The sequence below is a fragment of the Engystomops pustulosus genome, chromosome 8 (assembly GCF_040894005.1).
Source record: "Engystomops pustulosus chromosome 8, aEngPut4.maternal, whole genome shotgun sequence".
NCBI lineage: Eukaryota > Metazoa > Chordata > Amphibia > Anura > Leptodactylidae > Engystomops > Engystomops pustulosus.
In genome coordinates, this window is record NC_092418.1 from 104,887,297 (window position 1) to 104,911,957 (window position 24,661).

The 24,661-nt window shown below is 48.1% G+C and overlaps 1 protein-coding gene across 2 annotated transcripts; it reads right to left on the minus strand.

Moving 5' to 3' along the window:
* Positions 1–1,429: 1,429 nt before the first annotated feature.
* Positions 1,430–23,919, minus strand: LOC140075807 (protein mono-ADP-ribosyltransferase PARP14-like). 2 transcript variants are annotated; one of them, XM_072122145.1, is made up of 17 exons: positions 23,679–23,919; positions 21,216–21,337; positions 20,402–20,465; positions 19,667–19,876; positions 18,914–19,150; positions 15,943–18,299; positions 15,310–15,546; positions 14,247–14,468; positions 13,926–14,031; positions 13,183–13,332; positions 12,880–12,942; positions 12,509–12,688; positions 12,191–12,397; positions 10,397–11,002; positions 4,546–4,682; positions 4,256–4,430; positions 1,430–2,385 (listed from the first exon to the last, which is right to left on the minus strand). In XM_072122145.1, exons 1-17 carry the CDS (start codon positions 23,860–23,862, stop codon positions 2,096–2,098), a joined length of 5,547 nt encoding a protein of 1,848 aa, XP_071978246.1. In that variant the 5' UTR covers positions 23,863–23,919; the 3' UTR covers positions 1,430–2,095. The 2 variants fall into 2 exon arrangements, with proteins under 2 accessions (XP_071978246.1, XP_071978245.1); XM_072122144.1 differs by having other exon boundaries at positions 19,667–19,879.
* Between the last annotated feature and the right edge of the window lie 742 nt (positions 23,920–24,661).

The window sequence follows — 24,661 nt, forward strand, 5'->3', positions numbered from 1 at the left end:
CATCCTGTTTTTCTAGTGAAGTTACTGAGGCGCAGGTAGGTCACTCCCTAATTATCCTCCCTAATGGTGTCTGTAGGATGAGGCTCCGTGGTGACTTGTTGATCACCACTAGAGTCCGCATCATATTGATTATGGTAACGAAGGCTCCCTGTGGAACCACAGATTCATTAATACTGCGTAAAGGAAACCTACCATTTGATGCATTATTAAGCAAACGTACCCTGAGTCTCTGCAGAAGCTGCACTGATGCAGAAACATATCCTGTATAATCCCTGAGCTGAGTGGTTTTGCTGAAAAAAACTATTATAAAATGCAGGACCTTGGGAAAGCTGGGTGCACATTACACACTGACAGGAGATATTGTTGTACCAAAGTTGTATCAAAAAGTATCCAGCACGAGACCCAGTGATAGAGACCGGATGCAGGATAAGATAGATAGAACTGTGTGATGTCTCTGACCTTCACGTGTTACATGGAGGATGGGTCCGGGGCTCTGAGGACTCAGCGGTCACATGACTTCCCAGCAGCAGCAAAATCCAAAATTAAAAGTGAAACCAAATTCTGAGAATGTTTGCATCTTCAGCAGAGACATCGCCCTTCGTACAACAGGAAGGGAAGAAAATTAACTCCTTATGGAGACTTCACCTTTACAGGTTACAGAGACTTAAAGGCCATGCATACTCCGCTGGGGATTCTGGGAAGGAAATATACAAATGCATCTTCCTGGAGGCAGCTCCCTATACATTGAGCAAGACATATAAGAAGCCTAGAGACCCGCAACCAGTGAGGAACAGATTCCAATTGTGGACAGCCTTGTCTCCCTGTTATTACACCTCATCCACACGGTGTTAGGTTTTGGTGCGGGTGGGGGGTTTGTCCAATTTTAATTAAAAGGTCCACAACCTCATCCCAGTAACAGCGGCAGAAGGCTAAGCTGTCAGCAGAGTAATGTGACCCTTCTGCCATTCTACCCTTAAAGGAATTGTCCAGGATTAGAAAAACATTGCGACCTTCCTTCAAAAAACAGCTCCACACCTCTCCTCAGGAAGTCTATGATACTGCAGGTAACTTCATTGTCCCCTTTCTCTGTGATTCTCCATCTAGTTCCTACTGATGTTGGGGCACAATCTCCTGTACTCTGTCGTTTTCAGTCTCAGACAACCTTACCTGATAATTTCCCCCGAGGACCTTCCTCTACCTCCCAGGGTCCTTAACTGATAGAAACAGAGACCAGGCCTCATCACTCATCAACCTCCCCAGTGGATTTAGTAGATATCTGGGTGTGAACCATATTTAGATGCCGCCTCTCACCTGACTGATCTTCCTCTCCTACCCGTATCACCAGTATCCGGACTTCCATATATTGTATCTGCTCCTCTATAACCACCAATCACATCTAATAAAAGAACTCCATGTCCATGAATCACAGTATTAAAAAATTCTTTATTAGAAGTTGAATTGAGGCCTAGAATATCCCAGAGATAATGACAGACGATGGTACAACCGCACCACGCAGCAAGGGCACGCGTCCTCTACATGCGGGAGGCCTTATCCAGAGGGACAATATAGATATCACCCAGGGATCTCTTGGCTAAGGCTTGTCTTATACATTGATGGGAGATACTGATCTGAGGGTAACGAGGCACTAAGTGGCGGTGAGGATCCAGCCGTGATGAGTTATATCAGGGAACACCTGGTGCAATCCTGGACCTTGGTCGTGACTCCGTGAGAAATGTGGTGTTTGCTACACTGAAGTCTTAGGGACCTATTGTCAGAGAGGGATCGGCTCTGGGGGTTGTCCTCATCAGCGAGGGGCCCTCTATATCTTGATAGATGTAAAAGAGAACAGAGGGGAGGTGGAGGACAACCCCAAATGACTTCTGATGAAAGGTTTGTCCATCCAAATGTGTGGACAGTAGTACGGGAGGGATACCTGCGTGATACCAGATCCGAATAATGTTTATAAGGAGCAACATCTCCGGTAACGACCTCCAGGCAACGGCAGCGATGGGCACATGGCGCGGCCTATACAACTTCTTGGTAGTGCTTTCATCGAAAAGGAAATAGAAGAGGAAATGCCACTCTCCGGGGTCAATCATTTACTGAAGGTGATGAGATACTCGGGATACGCCTGGATATCATGGAATATCACAAACATGGAGGGATTGGCCGGGTTGTCGGTGACGCTGTCGTACAGGTCTGTGATGTTGGCCGCGTTCTTGGCTGGAGGAGCCACCATCCCCTGCTGACCCTTACAGAACACGCCAGTCAGGACCCGGGCCAGGTACATGTATTTCAGGCCATTTGCATCTGGTTTGGAGTATTGGTCATGTGCCGAATAATTGGAATTCACCGCAAAATACGTCCCATTCCCATAGCAGGCCGCTGTGTGAGGAATGTGAGAAGAGAACACAACTTATGATGTCACACATCTGACCCTATACCAAGGCAGCCATATATCCCATGTATCCCCCACCCCCGACAGTTATATATCCCATGTATCCTCCCCCCTGACAGTCATATATCCCATGTATCCCCCACCCCCGACAGTCATATATCCCATGTATCCCCCACCCCCTGACAGTTATATATCCCATGTATCCCCCACCCCCTGACAGTCATATATCCCATGTATCCCCCACCCCCTGACAGTCATATATCCCATGTATCCCCCACCCCCTGACAGTCATATATCCCATGTATCCCCCACCCCCTGACAGTTATATATCCCATGTATCCCCCACCCCCTGACAGTCATATATCCCATGTATCCCCCACCCCCGACAGTTATATATCCCATGTATCCCCCCCCCCCCGACAGTTATATATCCCATGTATCCCCCCCCCGACAGTCATATATCCCATGTATCCCCCACCCCCTGACAGTCATATATCCCATGTATCCCCCACCCCCTGACAGTCATATATCCCATGTATCCCCCACCCCCTGACAGTCATATATCCCATGTATCCCCCACCCCCTGACAGTCATATATCCCATGTATCCCCCACCCCCTGACAATCATATCCCATGTATCCCCCACCCCCTGACAGTCATATATCCCATGTATCCCCCACCCCCTGACAGTCATATATCCCATGTATCCCCCACCCCCTGACAGTTATATATCCCATGTATCCCCCCCCCTGACAGTCATATATCCCATGTATCCCCCACCCCCTGACAATCATATCCCATGTATCCCCCACCCCCTGACAGTCATATGTACCATGTATCCCCCACCCCCTGACAGTTATATATCCCATGTATCCCCCACCCCCTGACAGTTATATATCCCATGTATCCCCCCGACAGCCATATATCCCATGTATCCCCCACCCTTACCGTCATATATCCCATGTATCCCCCACCCCCTGACAGTTATAAATCCCATGTATCCCCCACCCCCTGACAGTCATATATCCCATGTATCCCCCACCCTTACCGTCATATATCCCATGTATCCTCCCCCCTGACAGTCATATATCCCATGTATCCCCCACCCCCTGACAGTCGTATATCCCATGTATCCCCCACCCCCTGACAGTTATATATCCCATGTATCCCCCACCCCCTGACAGTCATATATCCCATGTATCCCCCACCCCCTGACAATCATATCCCATGTATCCCCCACCCCCTGACAGTCATATATCCCATGTATCCCCCACCCTTACCGTCATATATCCCATGTATCCTCCCCCCTGACAGTCGTATATCCCATGTATCCCCCACCCCCTGACAGTCGTATATCCCATGTATCCCCCACCCCCTGACAGTTATATATCCCATGTATCCCCCACCCCCTGACAGTCGTATATCCCATGTATCCCCCACCCCCTGACAGTCGTATATCCCATGTATCCCCCACCCCCTGACAGTCATATATCCCATGTATCCCCCACCCCCTGACAGTCATATATCCCATGTATCCCCCACCCCCTGACAGTCATATATCCCATGTATTCCCCACCCCCTGACAGTCATATATACCATGTATCCCCCACCCCCTGACAGTTATATATCCCATGTATCCCCCACCCCCTGACAGTCATATATCCCATGTATCCCCCACCCTTACAGTCATATATCCCATGTATCCCCCACCCCCTGACAGTTATAAATCCCATGTATCCCCCACCCCCTGACAGTCATATATACCATGTATCCCCCACCCTTACAGTCATATATCCCATGTATCCCCCACCCCCTGACAGTCATATATCCCATGTATCATACATCCCAGTATCTCACCGTTCTTTCCAGCATAACTCCGGTTGAATCCATTGTTGTTCACAGTTTTGATTGTACTGGAGTCCGTCCCGTGGAAGAGCCGCCTCTCGTTGTTTGTGGTCCTGTTCTTAGTGTCGGTCGCCTGCTTCTTTATCTGGTAGTTCAGCCACAAATCCTTGTTCTGAATTCTCTCTATCTGCAGGAAAGGAAGGACAGTAATGGGGCGTTAATCAGGACCAGGTAAGTACCAGCGCCATGTACTAAACCCAAACTGAAAACTGCCCCCGGTGTAGGTGAAAGCAGTCACTTACTTTGACTATTTTCATCTGACACGACTTCCTGAATTCGGCCTCCACCTCCTGGTATTCCTGACCCCCAGGAGATACCGGGACGGCCATCACTTGGCTGCCGCTCATTGGTGTCCATCTGCTCGGCAGCTCCGATTGTCCTGGAAGAGAATAATCATCACATTCCATTGGTCTGGACTGTATCACATGTGATCTGGATGATCCTTATGTTATCTATGAGGTCTCACACCTATAGATGGAGCCCATTACATCCCGTGCAGTGTACTACAGCTGTGTGTATGAGGTCTCACAGGAGACGGCACCTATAGGTGGGAGCCCATTACATCCCGTGCAGTGTACTACAGCCGTGTGTATGAGGTCTCACAGGAGACAGCACCTATAGATGGAGCTTATTACATCCTGTGTAGTGTATTACAGCTGTGTGTATGAGGTCTCACAGGAGACGGCACCTATAGGTGGAAGCCCATTACATCCCGTGCAGTGTAATACAGCTGTGTGTATGAGGTCTCACAGGAGACAGCACCTATAGGTTGGAGCCCATTACATCCTGTGCAATGTATTACAGCTGTGTGTATGAGGTCTCACAGGAGACAGCACCTATAGATGGAGCCCATTACATCCTGTGCAGTGTACTACAGCCGTGTGTATGAGGTCTCACAGGAGACAGCACCTATAGATGGAGCCCATTACATCCCGTGCAATGTATTACAGCTGTGTGTATAAGGTCTCACAGGAGACGGCACCTATAGATGGAGCCCATTACATCCTGTGTAGTGTATTACAGCTGTGTGAATGAGGTCTCACAGGAGACGGCACCTATAGACAGGAGCCCACTACATCCCGTCTAATGTAATACAACTGTGTGAATGAAGTCTCACAGGAGACAGCACCTATAGGTGGAGCCCATTACATCCTGTGCAGTGTAATACAGCTGTGTGTATGAGGTCTCACAGGAGACTGCACCTATAGGTGGAGCCCATTATATCCCGTGCAGTGTAATACAGCTGTGTGTATGAGGTCTCACAGGAGACGGCACCTATAGATGGAGCCCATTACATCCTGTGTAGTGTATTACAGCTGTGTGTATGAGGTCTCACAGGAGACAGCACCTATAGATGGAGCTTATTACATCCTGTGTAGTGTATTACAGCTGTGTGTATGAGGTCTCACAGGAGACGGCACCTATAGGTGGAAGCCCATTACATCCCGTGCAGTGTAATACAGCTGTGTGTATGAGGTCTCACAGGAGACAGCACCTATAGGTGGGAGCCCATTACATCCTGTGCAATGTATTACAGCTGTGTGTATGAGGTCTCACAGGAGACAGCACCTATAGATGGAGCCCATTACATCCTGTGCAGTGTACTACAGCCGTGTGTATGAGGTCTCACAGGAGACAGCACCTATAGATGGAGCCCATTACATCCCGTGCAATGTATTACAGCTGTGTGTATAAGGTCTCACAGGAGACGGCACCTATAGATGGAGCCCATTACATCCTGTGTAGTGTATTACAGCTGTGTGAATGAGGTCTCACAGGAGACGGCACCTATAGACAGGAGCCCACTACATCCCGTCTAGTGTAATACAACTGTGTGAATGAAGTCTCACAGGAGACAGCACCTATAGGTGGAGCCCATTACATCCTGTGCAGTGTAATACAGCTGTGTGTATGAGGTCTCACAGGAGACTGCACCTATAGGTGGAGCCCACTATATCCCGTGCAGTGTAATACAGCTGTGTGTATGAGGTCTCACAGCAGACGGCACCTATAGGTGGGAGCCCATTACATTGTGTGCAATGTATTACAGCTGTATGTATGAGGTCTCACAGGAGACAGCACCTATAGATGGAGCCCATTACATCTAGTGCAGGGTAATACAGCTGTGTGTATGAGGTCTCACAGGAGACAGCACCTATAGATGGAGCCCATTACATCCTGTGTAGTGTATTACAGCTGTGTGTATGTGGTCTCACAGGAGACAGCACCTATAGGTGGAGCCCATTACATCCCGTGCTGTGTAATACAGCTGTGTGTATGAGGTCTCACAGGAGACTGCACCTTTAGATGGAGCCCATTACATCCTGTGCAATGTAAAACAGCTGTGTGCATGAGGTCTCACAGGAGACTGCACCTTTAGATGGAGCCCATTACATCCTGTGCAATGTAATACAGCTGTGTGTATGAGGTCTCACAGGAGACAGCACCTATAGATGGAGCCCATTACATCCTGTGTAGTGTATTACAGCTGTGTGTATGAGGTCTCACAGGAGACGGCACCTATAGATGGAGCCCATTACATCCTGTGTAGTGTATTACAGCTGTGTGTATGAGGTCTCACAAGAGACAGCACCTATAGATGGAGCCCTGTACATCCTGTGTAGTATATTACAGCTGTGTGTATGAGGTCTCACAGGAGACAGCACCTATAGATGGAGCCCATTACATCCTGTTTAGTGTATTACAGCTGTGTGTATGAGGTCTCACAGCAGACAGCACCTATAGGTGGGAGCCCATTACATCCTGTGCAATGTATTACAGCTGTGTGTATGAGGTCTCACAGCAGACAGCACCTATAGATGGAGCTTGTTACATCCCGTGCAGTGTATTACAGCTGTGTGTATGAGGTCTCACAGCAGACAGCACCTATAGGTGGGAGCCCATTACATCCCGTGCAGTGTAATACAGCTGTGTGTATGAGGTCTCACAGCAGACAGCACCTGTAGATGGAGCCCATTAAATCCCGTGCAGTGTAATACAGCTGTGTGTATGAGGTCTCACAGCAGACAGCACCTATAGATGGAGCCCATTACATTGTGTGCAATGTATTACAGCTGTGTGTATGAGGTCTCACAGGAGACAGCACCTATACATGGAGCCCATTACATCCTGTGTAGTGTATTACAGCTGTGTGTATGAGGTCTTACAGGAGACAGCACCTATAGGTGGAGCCCATTACATCCCGTGCTGTGTAATACAGCTGTGTGTATGAGGTCTCACAGGAGACTGCACCTTTAGATGGAGCCCATTACATCCTGTGCAATGTAAAACAGCTGTGTGTATGAGGTCTCACAGGAGACAGCACCTTTAGATGGAGCCCATTACATCCTGTGCAATGTAATACAGCTGTGTGTATGAGGTCTCACAGGAGACAGCACCTATAGATGGAGCCCATTACATCCTGTGCAGTGTAGTGTATGAGGTCTCACAGGAGACAGCACCTATAGATGGAGCCCATTACATCCTGTGTAGTGTATTACAGCTGTGTGTATGAGGTCTCACAAGAGACAGCACCTATATATGGAGCCCTGTACATCCTGTGTAGTGTATTACAGCTGTGTGTATGAGGTCTCACAAGAGACAGCACCTATAGATGGAGCCCATTACATCCTGTTTAGTGTATTACAGCTGTGTGTATGAGGTCTCACAGCAGACAGCACCTATAGGTGGGAGCCCATTACATCCTGTGCAATGTATTACAGCTGTGTGTATGAGGTCTCACAGCAGACAGCACCTATAGGTGGGAGCCCCTTACATCCCATGCAGTGTAATACAGCTGTGTGTATGAGGTCTCACAGCAGACAGCACCTATAGATGGAGCCCATTACATCCCGTGCAGTGTGTTACAGCTGTGTGTATGAGGTCTCACAGCAGACAGCACCTATAGGTGGGAGCCCATTAAATCCCGTGCAGTGTAATACAGCTGTGTGTATGAGGTCTCACAGCAGACAGCACCTATAGATGGAGCCCATTACATCCTGTGTAGTGTATTACAGATGTGTGTATGAGGTCTCACAGTATAGGTGGGAGCCTATTACATCCCGTGCAGTGTAATACAGCCGTGTGTATGAGGTCTCACAGGAGACAGCACCTATAGGTGGAGCCCATTACATCCCATGCTGTGTAATACAGCTGTGTGTATGAGGTCTCACAGGAGACTGCACCTTTAGATGGAGCCCATTACATCCTGTGCAATGTAATACAGCTGTGTGTATGAGGTCTCACAGGAGACAGCACCTATAGATGGAGCCCATTACATCCTGTGTAGTGTATTACAGCTGTGTGTATGAGGTCTCACAGGAGACAGCACCTATAGATGGAGCCCATTACATCCTGTGTAGTGTATTACAGCTGTGTGTATGTGGTCTCACAGGAGACAGCACCTATAGATGGAGCCCATTACATCCTGTGTAGTGTATTACAGCTGTGTGTATGAGGTCTCACAGGAGACAGCACCTATAGATGGAGCCCATTACATCCCGTGCAGTGTAATACAGCCGTGTGTATGAGGTCTCACAGGAGACTGCACCTATAGATGGAGCCCATTACATCTAGTGCAGGGTAATACAGCTGTGTGTATGAGGTCTCACAGGAGACAGCACCTATAGGTGGAGCCCATTACATCCCGTGCAATGTAATACAGATGTGTGTATGAGGTCTCACAGGAGACAGCACCTATAGATGGAGCCCATTATATCCTGTGTAGTGTATTACAGCTGTGTGTATGAGGTCTCACAGGAGACAGCACCTATAGATGGAGCCCATTACATCCTGTGTAGTGTATTACAGCTGTGTGTATGAGGACTCGCAGGCGACAGCACCTATAGATGGAGCCCATTACATCCTGTGTAGTGTATTACAGCTGTGTGTATGAGGTCTCACAGGCGACAGCACCTATAGATGGAGCCCATTACATCCTGTGTAGTGTATTACAGCTGTGTGTATGAGGTCTCACAAGAGACAGCACCTAACGATGGAGCCCTGTACATCCTGTGTAGTGTATTACAGCTGTGTGTATGAGGTCTCACAGGAGACAGCACCTATAGATGGAGCTCATTACATCTCGTGCAGTGTAATACAGCTGTGTGTATGAGGTCTCACAGGAGACAGCACCTATAGGTGGGAGCCCATTACATCCTGTGTAAGGTATTACAGTTGCGTGTATGAGGTCTCACAGCAGACAGCACCTATAGATGGAGCCCATTACATCACGTGCAGTGTATTACAGCCATGTGTATGAGGTTTCACAGGAGACAGCACCTATAGATGGAGCCCATTACATCCTGTGTAGTGTATTACAGCTGTGTGTATGAGGTCTCACAGGAGACAGCACCTATAAATGGAGCTCATTACATCTCGTGCAGTGTAATACAGCTGTGTGTATGAGGTCTCACAGGAGACAGCACCTTTAGATGGAGCCCATTACATCCTGTGCAATGTAATACAACTGTGTGTATGAGGTCTCACAGGAGACAGCACCTATAGATGGAGCCCATTACATCCTGTGTAGTGTATTACAGCTGTGTGTATGAGGTCTCACAGGAGACAGCACCTATAGGTGGGAGCCCATTACATCCTGTGTAATGTATTACAGCTGTGTGTATGAGGTCTCACAGGAGACAGCACCTATAGATGGAGCCCATTACATCCCGTGCAGTGTATTACAGCTGTGTGTATGAGGTCTCACAAGAGACAGCACCTATAGATGGAGCCCTGTACATCCTGTGTAGTGTATTACAGCTGTTTGTATGAGGTCTCACAGGAGACAGCACCTATAGTTGGAGCTCATTACATCCTGTGCAGTGTATTACAGCTGTGTATGAGGTCTCACAGGAGACAGCACCTATAGGTGGGAGCCCATTACATCCTGTGTAATGTATTACAGCTGTGTGTATGAGGTCTCACAGGAGACAGCACCTATAGATGGAGCTCATTACATCCTGTGCAGTGTATTACAGCTGTGTATGAGGTCTCACAGGAGACAGCACCTATAGGTGGGAGCCCATTACATCCTGTGTAATGTATTACAGCTGTGTGTATGAGGTCTCATAGGAGACAGCCGGCAATAATTACCATGTTTAGACACTCGTTCTATCTTCATTTCATTCCCTTTGGGATCCCGCATGCTCTTCAGCTCCAACACCACCGTGTAGGTGACTCCCTGTACCTCAATATCGAGGGTTGGGATAGTTTTATCTTTGGCTTTTTCCAGATCCAAGTTTATCATTCGATCGAAGGCGACGGTCCTGGTGCCGTCGTGGTATCTCCACTCCACCAGGTTGCTGCAGAGCTCGGCTTCCCGCTCTCTGGTCTTCTTCTCTCGCACCTTCTTGATCATGTCTTGGATTATGTTGGTCATCTCTAGAACGTCTCGGGTGAGACCGCTGATTTTAACAGTGGATCCAGGAGCCTGGAAAGAGACAGACACCCCCAGCTTCCTCTGGTCCTGGGACAAGATGTGATGGTCCTTTTCATCAAACTCCAGGATCCAGTCATCAGTGATGAGGTTCTGGTGCTGCTCCCTCAGTATCAGGTCCTGGAGCCAGGATGACGCGTCTCTCACGTCATTCCTGGTGCCCGCACACAGATGGAACACGGCCGGCTCAATGTTCTCTCGTAACTCAAACACTTTGGGTTCTGTTTCCTCATTGGGTTTTGATGTGAAGTAACTAAAAAATGCTGCACAGTAAAGATAACATCACCTTATTATAGACCCAGCATTTATAAAAGAGCTTGTCCTGCCTTAAAGCAATCTGTAGGTGTAATCCTAGAGACTGCAGCCAGTGTTATGTATTGTCCCTGGATAGATGCGTAAACAGACCTCACACTGCTGTGCGCTGTGCTCTCTGCAGCCAGTGTTATGTATTTTACCTGGAGAGATGTGTAATCGGACCTCTTATGCTGTGCTCTGTGTTCTCAGCAGCCTGTGTTATGTATTGTCCCTGGATAGATGCGTAAACAGACCTCACACTGCTGTGCGCTGTGCTCTCTGCAGCCAGTGTTATGTATTGTCCCTGGAGAGATGTGTAATCGGACCTCTTATGCTGTGCTCTGTGTTCTCAGCAGCCTGTGTTATGTATTGTCCCTGGATAGATGCGTAAACAGACCTCACACTGCTGTGCGCTGTGCTCTCTGCAGCCAGTGTTATGTATTGTCCCTGGAGAGATGTGTAATCGGACCTCTTATGCTGTGCTCTGTGCTCTCTGTAGCCACTGTTATGTATTGTCCCTGGATAGATGCATAAACAGACCTCACACTGCTGTGCTCTCAGCAGCCAGTGTTTTAATGTGTTATCCCTGTGTAATTAGACCTTAGTGTATGTTGTTAGTAGCAGCAGGACTGTGATGGGTTTATAATCCAGGATTGTAGTTTGTCACTTTTTGACACTTTTTTTTTTTTTTAGTGTAGTCACTTTTTGCAGTTTTAGAATCTGTAGGGGAGCATCACTTCAGCCTCCATATCATTAGCTCTGCAGCCACTAGAGCCAGGATTTTGGCATGAAGTTAATGATAAGGATCTCGTCTTTCACATCAGACCACTAGTTTAGGGGGGTAAAAGCTGGTGACCGGTTCCCTTTAAATAGTACAGCAGTCACTTAGAGCAGAAGGAAGAGGCTGTGGATTAGTTAAATGCAAAGATCACAGATGTGTGAAGATGTTAAAATGCTGAAAAACAAGTTATCAGGGCTGCGACATAACACAGGCTGCAGAGAATACAGAGCACAGCAGTGTGAGGACACTTACCTAGGACTGGCTGCAGTCTGCATAATCTCAGCTGCTGGCAGTTTCCCTTAAAGGGGATCTACACAGTGACACTTGCTGTCACTATTCAGTGACAGCAAGCAGAACCTCTTGTTATGAGACTCACAGTTTATCTTGGATAGCAGTGAGGTTTGCTTGGGCAGGTCTGTCCCCTCCTTCTTCTTCATGCTGGCGTAGAAGTCCTGGAGCATCTGCTGCTGGAAGATGACCACCTTCACCGTCTGGAGACCCGAGGACGATTGGGATCTGGCAAATTCTGTGACGGCGTCTAGTATGATATCAGCCACCAGAGCGGAGGCCAGGCTGCCCAGACCTGAGTCACAAGGAGAACAAGACCACAGTCATCGGGCGTGTAGGATTACACCAAACATGAAGGATGTGGTCACACCACCAGAGATCCTGTACACTATAAGGTAGATCAGACCTGTGCCTATGGCTGGGAACGCCACTGATGATGCCTGGAGCCGCGCGCACTCCTGGAGAGACCCCACTATGAAGTCCCGGACTCCGTCCTCTGAGTTCTTGCCGTGCACATGAAGGATTTGCTTGCAAAGGAGGTTCCCGCTCTGAGTGACGATGTGACTGCTCTTCTTGTTTTGTGAGGCTGTGGACAGAGGTCAGGACATTACCTGGAGGGTCATGGGTCCCCTGCGCTGCTCCTCCTGCACTGTGCTGAAGCTTTTATATTTTTAGCTTTTGTATTTTTTGTATAATCTGAACCTGTGCTGTGTGGACCAGAACGAACTACAAGCCACTGTCCCAGCAGAACACCTGGAGCCAGAATTGACATCTTACCGAGTTTAGTGCATTCGTCCTGTACAGCCGGCCCCGCCGCCTCCAGGATGGCCTTCGAGACCCCTGGAAATATATAAAAGTCACCACCTGCTGCAGAGACCTTCCCCCTTCCTGTCATGTGACCTCCATCCCTTACCCCTCCCTGTCATGTGATATGACCATCGCCCCTTCCCTGTCATGTAACCTCCATCCCCATCATGTGGCCGTATCTGAATTCTCTGATAGCATGCCGCTATTATTCTGATGCATTGTGGGTAGTATGCCTGTAACCCCTTCTCAACCCTGCACCTGTTGAGGACTTACCTGATCTGAGGTTGAAGTTCTGATCGGTAGAGTTGACAATGATGTCAGTGTCCTCTTTGGTTATGTCTCCCGTCTTCACTTGATAAGTCATGGATCCGACCCTCATTTCATGAATTCCTAGATTTAGGTTTTTCACTGCCCCAAAGAAAGCTGCAAGGAATAGGGAGTAGGACGCGAGGAACAGTAAGATAGAAGAAGTCAGTCATGCAAGGAAATCGCACTCCACCCAGAGACATCTAGAATGTGCAGGAGACTTGTGGACTGCCCCACCATACTCCTAATGTTGAGCTGTGCCACACAGATATCCAAAATCCGGACCCTGAGGTCACCTAAAGCCTCCAGCACCTGGTCTGCCCATCACAATGTGACACTATAGAATATGTATGACTGTAGCTTCACCGGACCCTGAGGTCACCTAAAACCTTCAGCACCTGGTCTGCCCATCACAATGTGACACTATAGAATATGTATGACTGTAGCTTCACCGGACCCTGAGGTCACCTAAAACCTTCAGCACCTGGTCTGCCCATCACAATGTGACACTATAGAATATGTATGACTGTAGCTTCACCGAGCCCCATAACACGAGGCATTTATCTGACACTGGCCAGGTAAAGCCTCATCATTAGGGGCATTTGTCACCCACCCTTAATCTGGAGATGGGACCAGCCAGTAATAGGCATGAGGCCTTGGTGCCCCCTGGTTCTATCATCATCTGGCCCTCTTTCACCTCCGTCTCTTACCTGAGCTTGCCAGGGCTTTGGGTTTGGCTTTTGGGACCGGTTTGATCGTTTGATCGCCCGCTGCAGGGTGTCTGCGCTTTCTTTCATTCAGTTCTTTGGAAAATTCCTAAATATAATATGAAAATAATGTTGAGTCCTTGTGTTACCTGGTAGGGTAACCCACAATCCACTACATGGCCCACACGTGAGGTTATCCCCATAAGTAGAGCGTGTAGGCTTCATGTCATCAGCCACTCATTCCCATCTGCTCAAGGAGACTTCTCGCTTTATAGGACACCGTGACCACGTGTGGTCCCAGATCTCTCCATCACACTTGGATACCTGGATTGTCTCCCTGTCGTTGGGGTGCAGCATGAAGGTGACCTGCTGAAGGAACTGATTCCCTGAGGAGGAGCTGAATCTGAGAACTTCATCAAACATCACAGAGGCCACAAAGCTTTTTGGAAACCCGAGAAGTCCAGTCCCGATGGCTGGAAATGTGATGGACGTCAGCTGTCTCTTCTCTGCTTTATCCATGCAGCTCTGGATGATCTTCCTCAAAATCTAAAACGGGAGACGAAAGAAAGTGTATAATCAAGTTTGTAATGGCCTCACAAGATGCACAAGATGCCTGACCTCTAGATACAGATCGACCACAAGATATCTGACCTCTATATACAGAACTACCACAAGATGTCTGACCTCTATATACAGCTCGACCACAAGATGTCTGAACTCTATATACAGATCGACCACAAGATGTCTGACCTCTATATACAGATCGACCACAAGATGTCTGACCTTTATATATAGTTTGACCACAAGATGTGTGACAATTATATACAGATCGACCACAAGATGCCTGACCTCTATATACATTACCACAAGATGTCTGGCTCCTATATACACATCTACCATAACATGTCATACTTGTATGTACAGACCTACTAAGCGAAGTCTGATCTCTTAATCCAGACCTACCAGAAGACTTGATAGCGCTCAGACATATAGCCATGGGGCTAACGACTGTTCAAAGGGTTAAAGCAGTCAAAATAATTATATTATGGTCCCTTTAAGAGGTGCTTGGGATCCCCCTCCCCTCTAGAGCTGACTACTAAGGTTCTTTTTGGAGAAAGGAGAAAGGGAAGGTTCTGCGAGGAGAGGGAAGGTTCTGCGAGGAGAGGGAAGGTTCTGCGAGGAGAGGGAAGGTTCTGCGAGGAGAGGGAAGGTTCTGCGAGGAGAGGGAAGGTTCTGCGAGGAGAGGGAAGGTTCTGCGAGGAGAGGGAAGGTTCTGTGAGGAGAGGGAAGGTTCTGTGGGGACACATTGGAAGATAAGCCTAATGAACCTAAGGACTGTGGTCTTCATGACTGAGATGTCGATAGATGTCATTATAGTAGCCGATACCTTCTCTGATGATCCTTTTCCTCTATCCCATGATGGAACAATGACATGAATGACAATATTACAGGACAGATTTCCACCCGCAGTTACAAACATGGAGCCATCAGCCACTGATGCTCCAGTTGCTTCTTTGGCGAGTAGTCCTTGTAGCTGGGGTCCTGCTTTCTCATGTAACGCTCTGGAGGCTCCACCACTGCTCAGGTCCAGATCTTTCCCCACGCTGTTCACAATCACATCTGTCTGATGACACAGAGACAACATCAGCAGGTTATAGAGTTTCCCACCACAAGGCACACAGTAAATGGTCCTAATAAGGGTTCTCCTGCTTGATAAAGTATTAATACAAGGGATCCACCATCAATGCTCTGCAAGGGAGGCCGACTGATATGGGACTTCATAAAGTCAGTTTACATTAAGTCTACTTTGATTTGAGATGTGGACTGTCATAAAAATGTCTGTGCAAATGAGCTCAAAATTATGCAAATGCACAATTTTGCTACTTTTTGAAGGCAGGATTCTGGAATAAAGGTTGATAAATCCCAGTATGTGTGGAGCTATATCTGTACTCGTATCCTACTCATAATGGTTTCAGTTCTTATGGATGGGGACATAGATGAGATGATGAAGAGAACTTACTGTTGTGTCTTGAAGAAGTCCTTCTTTAACCCCGATGACAATGTTTTGAGTGACTATGGTTTGACCTGTAGCGGCTCCTTGCAGTCTCGGTGGAGGCATCTCTCCTTGTCTACTGGTTGGAGGCATCTCCCCTTGTCTACTGGTTGGAGGCATCTCCCCTTGTCTACTGGTTGGAGGCATCTCACCTTTTCCTCTCCTTTCAGGTGTTATCTCGTTGGCTCTCTTCACTGTGTATTTCGCCAAGGTCTGATCTCCGAACTGCTCCTTGAGAGACTTGGTGAAGGCGGTGATGGTTTCATCTTTATTGTCGACCAGATCAATCCTGGTGACAGAGCTGGATCTGCCTTTACCTTCCACAAACTCTTTGATGGCCTCTATAATAGTCTGTGCGCATGTTTGTATAGGAAAACCGAAGATGCCCGAGCTGATGGCTGGAATGGCTATGCACCTGTGCCCGTGCTCGGCAGCCAAGGCTAAGCTACTGATAATTGCTTTCTGTAGAAGATCCTTACATCTTGGTGCTGAATTGCTATTCCACTTTGGCCCCACAGTATGTATGACCTGCTTACATGGCAAGTTTCCAGCATCGGTGATCACTGATTCCCCAGGATATAGGCTACCCTGCCGTCTGACAAGTTGTTCACAGTCGTCCTGAAGTTTAGGCCCTGCAGCGAGTAGTAATGCTTGTGCCAGACCCCCAATGTGTTTCAGATCTTTATTGGCTGCATTAACAATGGCATCAGCATTGTGTCTGCACAGGTTTCCTCTATATACTGAGATAGTCACCCCCTGGGGGAGAGAAACTTGATATAGAGACTCCCCTGGATCTGCGTCATCCTTGGGTAAATCCTCATCGTCCTCCTCTTTCTGTAAATGTATCACACAGTTGTAATTATTCTTGGCACATGTTATGTACATCTTTTCATTGGCCAAATAATGTTTCTTGGCTCCTGGTTTATCAATGAGCAAGGTGTCCCAGAAGATAGAGGACAGGACCTTCTGTACATGAGAAGTGGCTTCCTCTACATAAGTCTTCGTTCCCGACAAGTGAATATTTCTGCTTCTTAATGCAACTCTAACATTAATCTGCTTCAGTTCATCCAGACTGTTCTTCTCCTGGATGAACTGCATGACAGCCATGGACCTCACCTGGATGTTCTTCTGCATTGGAGTGTTTTTTTCCACAAACTCATGGATTTCTTTAAAGCTCTTGTGGACACTGGCAGCCAATCCTGTGACCACCACATGGTTCTCGGCCTCCTCGATGATGACTGTGCTTGTCTCAGAGTTGAGGGATTCCAGAAGATGGGATTGTAGGCTTTTCCACTCTGGACCTCGTAGAATATTCTTGTCGTCAACTGGAATCTGCTTACTGATTACTTCTTTTCTAATTTGCTCTTCTGCATCCACCAGGTCTTTTTTTGTGTAACCAGTTAGTTTGATTGCGTTTTCCTCCACCTCGATTAGAGCATTGATATTGTGACGTACAAGGAGAAGACAAGAGACCTCATCATTATCAGAGGACATCAGGAACTGAAGGACGTGTGGGCTCGACTGGACAAACTTGGATTTCAGCTTCTGCTGGACATTAAGTATTTCACACTTCGCTAAGAGAGCTTCATTTTGGAGTCCAGTTAGTGTGACATTGTGTGTGGAAGTGTCATACTCCATCTTTAGCTCTGGGACTTCTGCCAGGATCTGTTTCTTCAGACCACTGTTACATAAGATATGATAGAGAGCTGCAGACATTGGCACTTTCATGGTTGTCACTTGACTTTTCCTCTCTGCTTTTTGGGTGACTTCCTCCACCATTTTTCTGAAGTTCTGCTCAATCTTATTGACATCCTTTATTGCACCTGCCAGGAAGACCTTGTCACTATCAGTGTTGGGGCTGACCAGTACTCCATGGTAGGCATCAGTGGAGGTCTGTGCCTTGATGTCCTCCCATGCGGAAGGATTCATTTTACAGTCTATGACTTTATACCGTGAGATAATAAGGGAGAATTCAGTAGAGACTGTGTCTGTCCAGGTGCGGGCAACCATTGCCATAGTCCTGTGTTGTGCTGATAGACAGTCAGGGAACTTCAGTGTGATGATGGGGTTGGAGCAGCTCAGATCTGGCCATATGATCTCACACTTCTTATCGGACATGCTCTTCTCAATGCTTTCTCTCAATCTGGCATCTTTCCATATAAAGTGCAATATGTAGGGACTGATGGGCTTCTGGATTGGCTGTGGTCTTTCCACACAAGGTCTTTTCTTCCCATATAGGACTATATCTAAGGTGGGGTAGTATGGATACACAGAGATCGCCTTCTTTTCAATGATGTGTTCTTTTTGCAGTAAGACCTTGACAACTATAAAAGAGATGTGATATTTTTATTAGACGTGTGACTTGGGACTGTGGGGTCCGTAGACGTTTCATCTACAATGATACGAAATGATAACCATGAACCTGATGCAAGGACAACATGTGGTATGTGAAATGTAATAGAAACAATGAACAGCTCAGTGATCTGTGGAGCCATTGCATAGTCTATGTGTCATCTCTAGAAGTGGAGGGACGTGTAAGTCTTACTGTAAGGCTTTTACACCCTGGCCAGGACCCGATACATAGCCGATATTCAGCAGGAGAGGTGGAGGGATGAGCGCTGCCCGCCCCTCCCCTCTCCATAGGGACGCCTGGGGCCCGGCTTCACTAACGGAAAACCATAGAGCATGCTCTATCCCACGTGTGTTTATTCACCGTACTGTGGCCCCGTGTATCTGGCCACAAATTGTGCAGCTGGATATATGTCTCCTGGACAACCATGTGCAAGGAGCCTTAAGCTGGAGAGTTCTTTACTCAGGCATGGCACAGAATGGCTCCCCCAAATATCTCATCTGGAACAGAGGATCTTTATTCCACTCCAAAAAAGAAGATTAGATCTGACCCTGGACTCTTTATTGATCTCTTGGATACGTCACTTACTTTGTGGATCACTAAAGGTGATCACCGCCGCCTCCTCCTCAGGAATCATGACTGCATCTTCTACTTTATAACCCCCGAGCTTTGAGCTCTCAAAATAGAGGGTGATATAGTCCTCTCCTGTTTTTGGGGGTAGTTCTTCAGCTCTAAGGCTTCTCGTCTCCTCTAGAGGATTTGCTGTCTGTTTCCACTCAATCGCTCTGCGATTTTTGCTGAATTTTTCACAAAAACCAAAGATATCTGAAACAAGAAGAACAAATTATATTAGAAAAAAGCTGGTGAGATGTAGACCTGCTGAGCCTCCTATGAGCTGACATGGTTTACAGGGTCCGCCATCTGCATAAGGGAGCAACAGGAGGTCCACACAAGTTCCTTCCAAAACTCCAAGGCCTCAAGTCTCTGAATACCTTCATATTGTGTGAAAGTTTAGATAACTTTAATGGAGTCTGGGAATGGTCTACACAATGCGGTCACTCCTTACTCATCTCTGTCCCATTCTGTTTTCAGAATCCCATCCATTCTGAAAAGCCAGGGCCGTATCCCATCCATCCTGACCTGGAGGTCCTGTACTCATCTCCATTGGTCTGTATATACAACCACCTCTTCTCATGCAGAGCAGGTTTTTTTATGATCACTCCTCTAGAAGAATATGATTGTATATGATATGAAGGATGACCCTATGTATATAGGGCCCAGGCTGGAGGAAGGCTCAGAGACCCTCTATGTGTATCTACATGTACAGGGGATGAATCTTACCGATGTCACAGGTGAAGGTGACGACGGCCGCCTGGATCTCAGGAATTCTCTCCAAGTAGAAGTCCGTCTCCCCATTTCTGTTGCTGACATTCTCTATGAGGAGGGTCATCATGTCCAATTTGTGGGCGTCCTGCACATTTTTTATCAGAACCATATTGGAGCGGAGCTGCTCGACCTGACCACCAGGTTCATATTTTGAGACCTTAGCACCTGCTGGAAAACACATAGGGGCTCATTTACTAAGGGTTGCGCTGCTCACTTTTGTCAGACTGTGTGCTTTTTCTGGGATTGCGCAGCTTGAACAGGTATTTAACTGGGATTTGCGCTGGGATTGTGTGGCACGGATCGTTTTTTGGTGCAGCCGCGCTGCTTCCATGCAATACAAATAGAGGGGCAGGCCAATGATCCAACTGATTCAGACTGAGCGCCGGATTTAACTTTCAAATTATTTCACAAGACAATGATGCAATTACATGCACCAGGAAGAGAAAGGTGAACTCCGGGGACCTGAGCGGGGAAGCGACACATGCAGCAGGGGAGGAGGACACAGGAGGTGACAGTGCTCGTACAATGGTCACAAGAGCTTACAATCTATGGGGGTTATTTATCATACTGAGGTGGTGCAGAAGCCCTGATAAATATCCCCCTATGAGTGGAGACAAGTGATGGGAGCGCAGGATGCCCATATAGTGGGGGATGGGCTGGTGGATGATATGTTGGGTTTGGGTCACGTACCTCCTGTTATTACTGGTACTGACGACTTTCCAGGACTACGGAGCGGATCTTCTCTTCTTGGTGTCTAAAGAAAGAGTGACAAAACGTAAGGGGAAAAAATGAAGCGACTCCATGGAACTGGTGACTAGAGGGTTAAAGGGGTTGTCTACTCTTTTACGTGAATTGCTCATATGCCTTTTCTGCCTTACTAATAATCCCTGTATGTTCATCAAGTGATTCAGCAGTCCTGCTCTTTACATTAGTGCTGTGTGCAGACTCACCAATGATCTTTGTTCACACGTGTGATCTCTGATGAGTAGGAGGAGCTGCAGAAGAAGATTATGGCTCATCCTGCTCTCTCCCTCTTCTGTGAAGCTGTGTATACACAGAGGGCAGCATGGAGCACTACCCAACTTTTGTAGGACAGAAAGAGGGGCTAAGGGTTCATTCAGACGGCCATCTGGGGGGACGCACATGCGGCCGCGAATTTGTGGCTACATGTACTTCCCCATAGATGGAAATGGCCGCCCAGCGGTGGTACGGTCCCACATCGGGAAAAGATAGAGTAGGCGGGTCAGGGAGGTGGTGGGCGGGCCAGGAGAGAGGTGGGTGGTAGCCGGGACACAGATGATCCGCCAGTGTGTTCCCGGACCATTTATCACGGGGCCGTGGCAAACCTCTGCAGGGACACAGGAACTGTGCATGCCCGGGCCCCCAAACCTCATGGGCCCCGTAGAAGCCGCTATGGCTGCTATGGCGGTAGATACACCACTGCTCTACATTGTACTGCCCCTCCGCCCTGCTAATAGATGTCACCCCTATACAAAGTACTCACTCCTGAGGCCTCCTGTGTTGTAGCGCCCCCCTGTGCGCTAACATCGCTTACATCCAGCTGCAGTGTTCTGCCCCCCGGGATCTCCAGCACATGACTTCCCGCCTGGAGGACCCGGTCCCGCACTGAAATAGCGATTTAATGCTCCATTAGTTATACAGTAATAATAGACAGATAATAATATACTGCAATAATAAGACTGATAATAAAGTGAAGTGATTAATGAAACCTATTATAACCCCACCCCCTGTTATTACCACTGTACCTCCCCCACAGTGTGCCTTTCCTCCTGTTGCCTTTTTTCCTATAATTTTTGATATTATATAAAGTTACATTTTAGTACAAAAATAGATCGATCTCCCATCATACACTGCAACAGGAGGTAGATCATAGTCCTATCTGTCAGTGAGACAACAGGGAGGAGCTCCAGGAGCATGAAGGGTAAAATAAATAACTCTCTACAGGGGGTGCAAAAGATATTCAGACTCCCAGTTATGTGCCCTCTGCCCCCCTAGTAATGTGCCCTCTGCCTCCCCCAGTAATGTGCTCTCTGCCCCCCCAGTAATGTGCACTCTCCCCCCCATTAATGTGAATTCTGCCCCCCCAGTGATGTGCCCTCTCCCCCCCCACTAATGTGTCGTCCTCCCCCCAGTAATGTGAACTCTGCCCCCCCCCCATTAAAATTCGCTCTGCCCCCCAGTAATGTGCCCTCTGCCCCCCCCCCCAGTGATGGCAGTAATGTGCCCTCTGCCCCCCCCCCCCAGTAATGGCTACTCTGCACTCCCCCCCCCCCCCCAGTAATGGCAGTAATGGGCACTCCGCCCGCCCCCAGCAATGGGCACTCTGACCCCCCCCCGTGATGGCAGTAATGGGCTCTCTGCCACCCGCTCCCAGTAATGTTTCAAGATGTACCCCTCCCCTTTCACCCCCCTCTTTATCTCCGGAGTGTAGGAGGATGTACCCTATTCTCTCTCACTACTTACCCCCCTCATCTCTGAAGTGTAGGAGGATGTACCCCTCCCCTCTCACTACTTACCCCCCTCATCTCTGAAGTGTAGGAGGATGTACCCCTCCCCTCTCACTACTTACCCCCCTCATCTCTGAAGTGTAGGAGGATGTACCCCTCCCCTCTCACTACTTACCCCCCTCATCTCTGAAGTGTAGGAGGATGTACCCCTCCCCTCTCACTACTTACCCCCTTTATCTCTGAAGTGTAGGAGGATGTACCCCTCCGCTCTCTCTACTTACCCCCCTCATCTCTGAAGTGTAGGAGGATGTACCCCTCCGCTCTCACTACTTACCCCCCTCATCTCTGAAGTGTAGGAGGATGTACCCCTCTGCTCTCACTACTTACCCCCCTCATCTCTGAAGTGTAGGAGGATGTACCCCTCCCCTCTCACTACTTACCCCCTTTATCTCTGAAGTGTAGGAGATGTACCCCCCCCCTCTCACTACTTACCCTCTTTATCTCTGAAGTGTAGGAGGATGTACCCCTCCCCTCTCAGTACTTACCCCCCTCATCTCTGAAGTGTAGGAGGATGTACCCCTCCCCTCTCACTACATACCCCCTTTATCTCTGAAGTGTAGGATGATTTACCCCTCCCCTCTCACTACTTACCCCCCTCATCTCTGAAGTGTAGGAGGATGTACCCCTCCCCTCTCACTACTTACCCCCTTTATCTCTGAAGAGTAGGAGGATATACCCCTCCCCTCTCACTACTTACCCTCTTTATCTCTGAAGTGTAGGAGGATGTACCCCTCCCCTCTCACTACTTACCCCCTTTATCTCTGAAGTGTAGGAGGATGTACCCCTCCCCTCTCACTACTTACCCCCTTTATCTCTGAAGTGTAGGAGGATGTACCCCTCCCCTCTCACTACTTACCCCCTTTATCTCTGAAGTGTAGGAGGATGTACCCCTCCCCTCTAGGTACTTACCCCCTTTATCTCTGAAGTGTAGGAGGATGTACCCCTCCCCTCTCACTACTTTCCCCCCTCATCTCTGAAGTGTAGGAGGATGTACCCCTCCCCTCTCACTACTTACCCCCCTCATCTCTGAAGTGTAGGAGGATGTACCCCTCCCCTCTCACTACTTACCCCCTTTATCTCTGAAGTGTAGGAGGATGTACCCCTCCCCTCTCACTACTTACCCCCTTTATCTCTGAAGTGTAGGAGGATGTACCCCTCCCCTCTCACTACTTTCCCCCCTCATCTCTGAAGTGTAGGAGGATGTACCCCTCCCCTCTCACTACTTACCCCCCTCATCTCTGAAGTGTAGGAGGATGTACCCCTCCCCTCTCACTACTTACCCCCTTTATCTCTGAAGTGTAGGAGGATGTACCCCTCCCCTCTCACTACTTACCCCCTTTATCTCTGAAGTGTAGGAGGATGTACCCCTCCCTTCTCAGTACTTACCCCCTTTATCTCTGAAGTGTAGGAGGATGTACCCCTCCCCTCTCACTACTTACCCCCTTTATCTCTGAAGTGTAGGAGGATGTACCCCCGGCTGCAGTCCATGTCCTGGATCTGACATTCTCCTCCATGAGATTTCTTACTCTGGAAATATTTGAGAAGTTTGTTTTTCACTTGTTTCAGCTTCTCGGGGCCCTGGTTCCAGCTTAGAATGAGAGGGAATTGGTAGAGGTCCCCCATGGTGCTGCAGTCTCCGGGTGCAGGACTGTGAGTAACAATATGTCGTCTATTCCTGAAAATCACTGACACAAGTTTCACTTTCATTTCTGTCTCAGACATCAGGACTCCACCCCAGGATAATGTGAGAGTCACAAGGCCTCAAACACTGCAACTAGGCCTGACATGGAAGATAACACCCAGATAATATACTACACCCCACACAACCTGCATATAATATACATCCCCCCTGCACGTACATGTCATATATATCCCCCCCTGTACATGAAATATACACACCCCCTGTACATTTAATATACAACCCCTGTATATGTATTATACTCCCCCATGTACATGTAATGTACATCCCCCTGTACATGTCATATACACCCCCCCCCTGTAAATGTAATATACATCCTCCCTGTACATGTAATATACATCCCCCCTGTACATGTCATAAACATCCCCTGTACATGTAATATACATCCCCCCCTGTACATGTAATATACACCCCGCTGTACATGTAATATACATCCCGCCTGTACATGTAATATACACACCCCCTGTACATGTAATATACATCCCCCCTGTATCCCCGTGTATTACAAAATGAATTATTACAAAATGAATTATCGATACAAGTGTATCCCACCCCGCAAATAATAAGCCTCATATGTTCTCATTACCAAGAAAATAAAAATGTTATATCCTGTACAATGTAACAATACAAATCTAATCAGAATAGCACTGCTCCCATTCTAGGCCCGGCCGCGCGCCCATACAGCAGTCACCACCATATATACGGGGGATCGGCACTCGGGAG

What these genes read in the sequence shown, in the direction of transcription:
- LOC140075807 (XM_072122144.1), bottom strand. Translation starts at nt 23,862, where the DNA reads ATGGGGGACCTCTACCAATTCCCTCTCATTCTAAGCTGGAACCAGGGC. An exon ending in CACCTTTAGTGATCCACAAA is followed by an intron (nt 18,300 to 18,913) that starts GTAAGTGACGTA and finishes TCTCTTTTATAG; the next exon opens with TTGTCAAGGTCTTACTGCAA. An exon ending in GAACTTCAACCTCAGATCAG is followed by an intron (nt 12,943 to 13,182) that starts GTAAGTCCTCAA and finishes ATATATTTCCAG; the next exon opens with GGGTCTCGAAGGCCATCCTG.